The 10,624-nt window shown below is 39.1% G+C and overlaps 1 protein-coding gene across 2 annotated transcripts in view; it reads right to left on the bottom strand.

Annotated features, from left to right (window-relative positions):
* Positions 1–1,457: 1,457 nt before the first annotated feature.
* ZC3H12C (zinc finger CCCH-type containing 12C) overlaps positions 1,458–10,624 on the bottom strand; it is a 75,868-nt gene continuing 66,701 nt past the window's right edge. For both annotated transcript variants that reach the window (XM_061440236.1, XM_061440235.1), the window contains exons 5-6: positions 9,540–9,646; positions 1,458–8,724 (exon numbers count right to left, since the gene is read on the bottom strand). In XM_061440236.1, the coding sequence (XP_061296220.1) occupies positions 7,325–8,724; positions 9,540–9,646 (1,507 nt within the window). In that variant the 3' untranslated portion in view covers positions 1,458–7,324. The remainder of the gene's footprint in view (positions 8,725–9,539; positions 9,647–10,624) is intronic.

The raw sequence follows: 10,624 nt of genomic DNA, 5'->3' as shown, positions 1-10,624 counted from the left end.
AAGACTCTTGAGAGTCCCTTGGACTGCAAGGAGACCCAACCAGTCCATTCTGAAGGAGATCAGCCCTGGGATTTCTTTGGAAGGAATGATGCTAAAGCTGAAACTCCAGTACTTTGGCCACCTCATGCAAAGAGTTGACTCATTGGAAAAGACCCTGATGCTGGGAGGGATTGGGGGCAGGAGGAGAAGGGGACGACAGAGGATGAGATGGCTGGATGGCATCACTGACTCGATGGACGGGAGTCTGCGTGAACTCCGGTAGATGGTGATGGACAGGGAGGCCTGGCATGCTTCGATTCATGGGGTCGCAAAGAGTCGGACACGACTGAGCGACTGAACTGAACTGAACGTGCCTGTCTCTACCTGTAGGATGTATGCGGCAAGATGGTTGCCTCCAAAGGCTGTAGTCTTAACATAGAAATACATTTTTAAAAAGGTTAAAGATCTTAAAAGAAAACCTTTAAAACACTGAAAGACTAAAAAAAAAAAAATGCTTATAAAAAGGCTTAAAACACCAAATAAACATCATTAATTTAAAAAGAGCATCTGAGGCTGAGGATAAACAATGTTAAGTACATACCCTAACTAATGAGAGGGCCAACTGGAGGTATTTTGTTTAGAATAAGTTCATCATTACAGTTTCTTTTTATAATCTCTTCCTGAACGTTAATTGATTCATTAGTGAGTATGAATCTTTTCTCTTTAGACAAAAGTTCTAGGTGGGGGAGAAATAAACTACTAGCCCCAGCCAACACTGTAGTCTAACACTCTCTGAGAGTCTCAGCTCAGACTCTCCCACCTAATACTGTGGATTTGCTGAGTTCTCTGCCAACCATAGTTTAACATGAAAAATCAACTTTGCTGACAAAGCTGAAACAAGTTACCTAAACACATAAGATCCTAGTTAAAAAGTTTAAGTGGGTGGGGGCGGGGGGAAGAGTATACTTAACAATGGCAAATAGCAACTTCAGGAAAAAAAATAAGAAAAGCAAAAGTCGGAAAAGCAATGAGGGGTAAAAGAAATCTGCTGAGATGAAAAATTCCTAAGAGGTCGCAAAAGAAGTGAAGGGAACCTACTGGGGGCAGCATTAGTAAGATACTAAACTTGATTCATGCAAGGAGAGATGCAGAAAGACCTTTACAACAAAGATTTACAAGAGGTGATAAAGAAGCCTCAAGGCAAAGCCACAAACAGCCTGAGTTAATCAATGATGGGACATTATTAGAACCATAAGGTAGGACTAGTTGTCTTTGGCATTTAATTCTGATCGTCATAGGAATTAATCACAGCTCTAACACACACTGACACTGAATGTGTGCTGACGCTACAGAGGACGTGTCTGTCCTAGGCGCTGCAGGCAGGCGGGCGGGCCATGGGGCGAGGGGAGGACGCTTGTCATTAGGGGCTTCCGTGCTGCTGCATGTCAGTTTCTTCAAGAAACAAAAACAGACCACCATAAGAAAACTGAGTTTTTTAATATATATATATTTTTTTCTCAGAGGCAGAATCACATAGCTGTTTTGATATGGATTTCCGGTAGGTCTAAAATACTGCTTTTTTGGAGCTGTAAAAATCCCACTACACAAACACACAGAACAGACATAGAATAAACAGAATCACATGAATTCATCAGATGGTTATTCTAAACATATTCTTCGCCTTGTTTTCTTATAAGTTTGAAGGATCAAATTGGAATTTCTACTCTCAGCAAACGACTCTGATTTGGGAGGATAAAACCTAGAAGGAAAAGATAAAGTCCATAACTGGGTTCACTGGCAATGTCATGTCCGCATGTTTGTGGAAGTGTGCACGTTGACGGGTGTTCTGTATTAGATGAGATGTTTATAATTTCCCCCAAATGAAGAAAGTCTTCATATTTAAAACACATTCTTTATAAAAACAAACCATTGTTCTTCAATGTTATCTTCCCTTGAGGCACAAGTTGCTTCAAGAATGGGGTCAAAAGCTTTAAATGAACAATTTGTTATTCATCTGAAATATCTAGACAGAAAATTGGCAAATTCGGTATATGGTTTAAAAAATGAAATTTTACACTATCTATAAAACTGAACTGAAACACGCACAGAATTTCTTTTTTTACTGCCAAATTGTCAAGTGATCAAAACCTTAAACTGTTTTTCAATCTGAAAGACTAAGAGCTTTAGGGAAAAAGCCACTCCCAACATAACAAAGTGTTATTGTAACAGAAGCAAAAAGCAGGTTAACAGAGGGCATTAAGGGAAAAAAAAAACCCAAACATTTAAAACCGTAAACACCCGTTAAAACTAGAGTTATATTCCAATCTTAAAAGAAACTATAGCAACTTAAGTGGATGACAATATTCAAAACTAGGGTTCCAACAGATGTGATTTTATGATGTTAACATCATTTACAAACCACTGTGAATGAACACCCTCAGTGGTGTACTCCAATGAATTTAAAACCATACATGATCCTGTTAAGAGTATTTCACTGAGGACAGTCCTAAGGTGTCTTAAATCTATACTAGAGGTTTGGATAGAGAAAGCAGGTATACATTTTGTTTCTTATAAAGAGATTCACAATACAACAAGTGCACTCACAATTATACTAGTCACAATTTTTAATTTTACAGAATAAAATTTACAGCATGTAAACTTAAAATATATTGATCTTTAAAACCATTTTTAAAGAAGGGCCAATCTGTCATTTTTTAGAAATCAAAAACCAGCAGAAAAATGTAACTGATAAATGCAGTCTTTAAAATATTTTATGGCTAATTATATGCTAATTTTCAAAATACAACAGAATTTTTTGGTCCATGAGGCCCTTAAAAAACCAAAAGGTAGGTAAGGATTCCCATTTATCAGTATAAAGTTCATGAAAAAATTCCAATATTTATTAAAACATCTTTTTACAGAATTCTTTTTTTGGATGGTTAACAAGAAATTATCTCTACTAAATAATGGGTGTGACCAGGCAGAAAACATAAGTGAATTAAGATGCTTTTAATATGTGACTATCTGAGAAATCTTTTTAAGGTCATCAATAGTGGATTTTCTTTGAATGCCAACTGAAATATAAGTATGATTTCTTAATGTGTATCAGTATTTGCTGCTTAATATGCCTGTTTTTCTCCCTCTAGGGTAGGAATCAGCAAACTCTGGCCCCTGGGCCAAATCTGGCCTGCAGCCCCTTTCTGTGAGCATATAACTGACATACAGCCATGCCCATTCATGTATGTATTTTCTGCGGCTGCTTCTTTCACTTTAAGGGATGAGGGGAATGGTTTACAGAGACCATGTGATCCTCAAAGCCTGGATTATTTACTATCCTATCCTTTACAGAAAAAGTTTGTCAACCCTTGCCCTGCAGGGTTTCCCAGACCAATATAAAATAATGCATTTACTTCTCTACTGTTATTGACACTCTGCTTTCTCGGTGTATAACAAGGAAACTCAACATACTAGCTGAATTTCCGTGTTTAACATATTTGGAACACAACTGATCTCTCCAGCCATAATCTGTTTGATTTTAGGTCACTCAGAAATTCTCCAGGAGCTGGATGATAATAAAATGGATGAGCCACATCTAAAAGAATGGCCAGGAAACTGTACATCCTATTTATCTTGAATAAGGAAGCTGAGTAGCAAGAAGAATAATGAAAAGCAAATATCCCTTAGGGTAATTGCCATTAAGTCAGGGGAAAAACAGCTCGAGTTTTCAAAACACACACAGACATATCCAGAGCCATCCATCCTCCCATCTATTACAACAACTACAACATAAAGTATATTTATTTTATAAATATATTACTGTCTATATACATATAGATACATCCATAAAAGACATGTTAAATAATTATCTGTATAAGCAATACTACTTTAAGTTTTTTGTGTGTTTTAAAATTACACATTCTATTAAAATTATTAAAATAATTCTTTAAAAATATCAGGAATAAAGCCAGTAAAGAGTTGCTTTCCATTCAAGTGGTTCTAAATCTTATCATTGGTCATCCAGACTCCAGACTTGGTCGTCCACAACTCAAAGAAACAGTTCAATTAAGGAAAAGTTAGCCATCAAAAGAGTAACATTCTTACATTTTTAATACTTCTTAACAAATGTGTATGCGTGTATGTATATATATATATAAAACACTCTTTTTAGTTATATTACATATTCTCATAAATGAATTTTCATAAAAACACAAAGTTCAAGTTTCTACCAGTATCAAATATTTTATACTGGTGTACATTTCTTTCAAATGTTTAGGTCAGTGACACACTCTATCAGGATACAGGGATCATATAAAGGAGACTGAAAACTTAGGTATCGCATGCAAGAAAGGAGGAAATACTAAGGGCCAGAATTTGGCCAGTTGAGTACAACTCCCTCTGTAGTAAGACACAGAGACAACAAACCGGCTAGTTACTGTGTAAAGTCCAGTCAACTGTCAATTACTCAGGGCAGAATATTCCAGTCTGAATCCCTCCTCTTCTGTCAGCTGACCACCATTGGCAGTTTCATTATTTACTAATATACCTCTCTCCGGTTATTTGTTAGTGAGTCTGAAGATATGATTAAAGTGAAAGTTTTGGCTAAAATGAAGTTCTGAGATGAGCTCTGAATTTAATGATGGATCCTTTTACTTATTGCTTTAGATAATTAAGAAATTGCTGTATCTCAAGTCAGCCAAATTGCTGTATCTCATTCTTAAGCTCCAAAAGCAACATCAGTGCTTCCAAAAAATGGAGAGGAGTACAGATTGCCTCGACATAAGAAAACTGCTACTTCTTAACTTGCAGTCAATTACACTGAAGGATTTCAGTGTGGCTACTCAGAGCTAGTCACGTCAGGACAGGCAGGGGCAAGCTCCACTGTTTTGCCATAGTCTAAAATCCAGGAAGCAATGACAGATGGTTAGCTACAGACATTAGGAGGTCAAATTAAAGGGTGTGCTATACATTTCATCTAAGAGCTCATTTAAGAAAAGTAATAAAGTTTGGCAAAATCTTCAAACAATTCAAATGCTAAAACTTAAGAAAATGGAAGCAAAACCTACATGTACAATTTAAAAATGATTTCATACTTTAAAAAAAAAAAAAGCAAGCTTAGAAGACTGAAATGAAAGGTACTCCACATTTGTAACCCTACTTTTGGCACTGGGTTAACGTCTACATTAAACTTGTTTACAGAGAGTGACCGAGAAAATCAGGAGAACGATTTCACAAGTGAGCAGGTCGCTCAGAGGGCGCTGCGGCAGGGGTGTGCGGCAGCGCCCATATCCTCTGCAGGCGCAGCGAGGGGCACCTCACCTCGCAGGCGGCAGCAGCGACTTGAACCCCACTTTCCTGAATTAGGTTTGCTGAACACGGTTCAGATTATTGGATATGTCAATATGCACAATGCCTTTTAGAAGCATTTACTGTAACCCAAATCCTACTTCATGTGACACACAGTGTCACACGAGTAGTGAAAATGTTGTACTAGTCAAAGGTGCTTGGACGTTATTTTCAGGCAGCATTTTACCTTTATTTTAAGTTCACGCTAGGTAAGTTTTAGGAGAAAGAAAATGCCAATAAATTCATTTAATATATTTTAATATATAAAACTATAAGACAGACACTTTTATTTACCTAAATTGTTACTTTTATTTTCTACCCTATTCTAGACTTCGATTTTACTTTAAAAATTTGTATTTAAATAAGGGATAAAATGTTGCCCAAAAGTCTAATCGGAGTTACACATTTGTGTTTTAACTAGATCTACAAATCAAAATAGTTCTTATAGTTAAAAAGATACAATTTGTATCAACAGTAAAAGGTACTTTCTGGTTTTTCAGGGCTTTACTTCAAACTGTAGCATGTAGAATAATCAGGATAACCATGGCATCTAGGCAGACTCCAGAAACAGCTCAGAATGAGTCTGTTAAACTAAGCAAAATTCAAAAACTGGAGGCAACAGTGAAGTCCTCATGTCAGTCCCACAACTATCTGCCACGGATTGCAACATCTCTCTTCTAACCAACAACAGAAACGAATCCACACTCAGCAAAACCCATGACTTTGAAACCAGAAATATCCCTTACTAATACAAGAACAGACTTCAGTCTGTATCTAAAACTACACTATTTGTGGCAAGAATCTGGCCTTAATAATATGACAGGCCCCCCAAAAAAATTACCTTCAGGAAAATGGAAAATATACAGTATCTTACAAAAATTTTAAGTTACCATTTACAACTCCTCCATCACCATTTCTATAGTGCAGTATCAACAAATGTTGCATATCCTCAACACATAAAACCACCTCAGGCCAGCCTTGATAAATAGCAGGACAGCTAAAGAGTATATTAAATATAAAAGTTGCATTGAGAATAATTAGATTCATTAAAAACAGGCAAGTACTGCAAAAGGGTTATTTTATCCAGTATTGTTGTGCCCCCAAACAAAAAGACAAACAAACACATTAAAAAATACAAGTTAATGGAAGTCTAGGAATTCAATTCCATTTCTACTGTCTAGAAGCACATCATAGCTGGATAACAAAGCTCTATACTGTAACAGTTAACGGCTTTTGCCTTTTTTATATATAAAAAATGGAAACGAGTTTTTCCATTGATTGCATCTGCTTTCCTTTAAGTCAACCATATTAAATTAACTAATTACTTAACACAAAAAATCCAAACGAAAATAGAACAATGAAAAGTGCCATATTGTAAATCATTCTAATATATACTGTTACCCATTTCAACATAAACTTGTAACTTACATTTTGTTTAAAATATAAAGTCAGTGCTGTAGTATATCTTTGTTTCTATAAATAATGATTATAACACAAAGAAGCCCACTTTCCCCAAATAAAAATAACTTAAAAAGCTGTAAAAGACCCCAATTAAGCTTGGCTTGAAAAAACAGTCTGCTAGGTCTAGTCCAATGTTCAACATTCTGAAGGTATTGTAATTGCTTGCAAGTGATAGACAAACACCAAGTTAATAAAACATGAAACAAAGATAAAAAGTGCTGCATATAAACCCCTGATGCACCAAAGATTAATATCAAAGATCACAGATACATCTAATAAACTGGAAAAATTTCCAGCCAAGGATATATAGCTTTAAAAAGGAAATGTTTAAAAAAAAAATGTTTGAATGTAAAGCAATCCCGTGATACTTCCACTATGTGGGGCTATACATACAGATTCCATGATACAGTATTTCACAAAAATGGATACTATATAACCTCCTTGCTGAGAAGGAGATCACATGTGCTATTGTAGCAAACCTCCCTCAGCGTTTAAGCTGAACAAAAAAAAACTACTAAACACCACAAAGATGCATCATCTTTCAATAGCCCAGCTGTGATTTCTCCACTAGAATGGCTGCAGCCAGCTGCTGGGCGTCTGTCATGTGAGGGTTCCTCTTCATGACAAGTCTCACCAGGTCCGGCGGGAAGATGTTGCACAGGTTGACGAAGACCTTTTCTCGGCTGTCCTGGTACCTGGGGGGGTCCGGAGGCGGCGCGCCGCAGTATGGGACACGCCAGGTGGGCTCGGGCTGCTCGGGGAGGCTCTGGAAGGTGAACTGCTCGTAGCACGGCTGCGTGGGGTTATCGGGCAGGGAGTATGTCTGCCGATAGCCGTACGCGTCCAGCCCGTAGCTCTGCCGGTCCCAGCCGCCCAGCCCTTCCTGGCGGGCGTGGGGCTTCCGCGGCCTGGACGGAGAGCCGTCGTAGAGCCGCGAGTCGGAGATGCTGTCTATCCTTGTGGCCACCAGGGAGCGCCCGAGGTGCGGCGCCTTGGCGTGTGCCGAGCCGGGCGGGGACGGGTAGTCGCCGGGACAGCTGGACCGCGCGCCCACGGCCGGGTGCTGCAGGCGCACGGCTAGGTGCGGGAGCGGAGGCTTGTGATGGTACTTTGGTTCTTCGTGACTGTAACTCTGCACTCTGGTTAAGGGGTCGTGGAAACTCTGCAGGAAGGGCTGGGAGTTAAGGCGGCCGTGAGGGTGCATGTGCGGACACTTGAGGTTCTCTTCCAGCTGCGGGTCGGGGGAGCTGACGTAGGGGCGGTCGTTGTACCCCACGTATGAGTCACTGCTCCCGCAGCTCAGGCTCCCTTCACTGCTGCAGTCAGAGGCGACAGAGCTGATCCTGTAATCTGTGTCTAACGAGAAACGCCTTTCAGGGCTCCGTGGGCCTGAGATGCTCAGATTTGAATACGCATTCAACATGGAGTAATATCCAATGTCGACGGGCGAGTCACATTTTGGATACTGTTCATAAGGCATTGGCGTTCCATGATTTTTGGTTGCCATCATCATCGGAGGATATTGCCCCTGTGGTCTTTGATCCTGAGGTGGGAAGTGAACTCCAGATGGAAGGCCATTGCTTAAAGATGTAGTGCTTTGGGGTTTGGCGGTAGAAGTAGCCGGTATACTAACTAAGGAAGGTACAGACCTGGTTTCCAGTTTGTTTTTGGTGGGAAGCTTTTCCTCTAAGTCCTGGTAGACTTGAGTCCTTATGCTTGGGTCTGATTGCCTCTTTGGAGCACCTCGCTTGACATCAGAAGTGCTGTCGCCCTTAGTGTTGCAGGGGACGCTGTTGCTTTTCACCAGTCCTCCTTCATTCGCAGTTTTGACCGCTGTGTTTCTGGACATGGCACGCAGCTCATCAGCCACTGACCGCTGAGGCTGACTGCCCCTTTCCGGATGATAATATTTGCACTTGTGTCCATAGGTACACTTCTTTCCTATGAAGAGTAAAATCAATTAGGCAAAGGAGCATTCCGCCAGATCCTAAACACTCAGTGTGGCACTTTTAAGAAAGAAGCAAGCGCAGGAATGGGAGCTGTGCTCAAGGCCACTCTGCTCCCTGCTTCTGAGAAATGCCACCTTTCAGTCTTCCCATGTCAGTGCTATCAAGAGCAATAAGAAAGTCAGCTGACTGAGTAATAATTCCTTTCACGTCCTCAACTCCTACCCGCCTCTCCTCTTCCAGTACAACTCTGCAGTCAGGTAGGACATTTTGTTTTGCAGAGCAAAATGTGCTGCTGTGATGTGATAAAGCCACTCTAATCTGATATGCAGCTAGATGGAAGAACTCCAAGTTTTTATCTACCTGGAAACTAACTTCATGTAGAATTTATCTGAGTTTTTAGAACAGTGCTTTAATTTCAGGGGAAATGACTATACACTGAACCCAACTAGGTAAAAACAATTATTATTTTTTTAATTTAATTACATTCAAAAGAACCGCATACTATATGCCATCCAAAATTTTATGTTTATTTTTAATAACAAATGTTTAATATTGTGCTTTAAAGTGAAAAAAACTGAAAGTGTAGTCGCTCAGTGTGTCCGACTCTTTGTGACCCCACAGACTGTAGCCCACTAGGCTCCTTTGTCCATGGCATTCTCCAGGCAAGAATACTGGAGTGGGTGGCCATTCCCTTCTCTGGGAGATCTTCCTGACGTGGGGATTGAACCCGGTCTCCTGCATTGCAGGCAGATTCTTTACCATTTGAGCTACTTAAAGGCATTTATTAGATACTATAAAGAAAGTTACCATATGGACAAGGCTGCTTTTTGTGTTCAGGAACAATAGGTTTCTTCCTTAGAAAATTATCCAGGCTTGGGCCATGTCTGCCAAGAGGGTCATCTGGAGGCATGAACCTGTCATGGACATAATACAAAATTATATCTAAAGTAGAAGGTTGACAATTTAGTTCTAAAGACAGAGTGTAAAGAATATTCACCCTAAGGTATTTATTTTGAGATTTTAATCCAAATATTTTGATTCAACATTTATAGGATAAAAAAAATCAGTACAAAAAGTTTTCTTAATGAAAACAAAATTAAAATGTTTCAAGCTGAACTTGCATTTAATTCAAACAAGTTTTGGGCCTAGCATGTTCTAATTAATTCTTCCTTTTCTCACGGGATTTTGTAAGGACTTAAGAAAATGATCACAATGGCATTTTACAACAGGCTTTAAGAACATTAATCTTGCGAAGCAATATGAGGCAGGTGGGAGCCAGGAGAAGCTGCTGAAGGACAGAAGGGAGAGGTGGGAGAGAGGATCAGGCAGACTGAAACGACCCAGACCCCTAGCATGTGTCAGATGCCCTGCACACATCACTGCATCTCATCCCAGCAATAATCCCTTGAAGAATTAGTTCCATTTCACAGGTGATTACACTTTTCTAACTTAGGCTTAGATGAACTAAGTATTTTTATCTCAGTTCACATGGTATAACCAAGATTCAATTTGTCTAACTCCACATTCATTCTCTTCCCACTATAACAAGGTTACTTCTTAGCTGAGATAGAAAAGATCTTAAGGAAATAAACTTATTATCTTAGATCAACTGTCCAATCGAAGCAAGAATTCATGGCATGAATACTGTCAAGAGGTGACTGAGGATTTCTATTACTAGTTATGTTACTGAACATGAAATAAACCACATGTTTACCTGTAAAATGTGAATAATGTGTCAACTCCTAAGGGAGTGTTAACATGCCTGAGTAATACCATTGAGCAACTATGATGTTTACTATTATACACATAATATGGTAATATTAAAAGTTTAAAAATGGAAGACAAACACTCAATCCTACAATCTTAATACAATTATTCTCCATTATGTGTTG

The sequence above is a fragment of the Bos javanicus genome, chromosome 15 (genome assembly GCF_032452875.1).
Source record: "Bos javanicus breed banteng chromosome 15, ARS-OSU_banteng_1.0, whole genome shotgun sequence".
NCBI lineage: Eukaryota > Metazoa > Chordata > Mammalia > Artiodactyla > Bovidae > Bos > Bos javanicus.
Note: the sequence above shows the minus strand (reverse complement) of the source record. Positions and strands in the feature narration are given on the sequence as shown.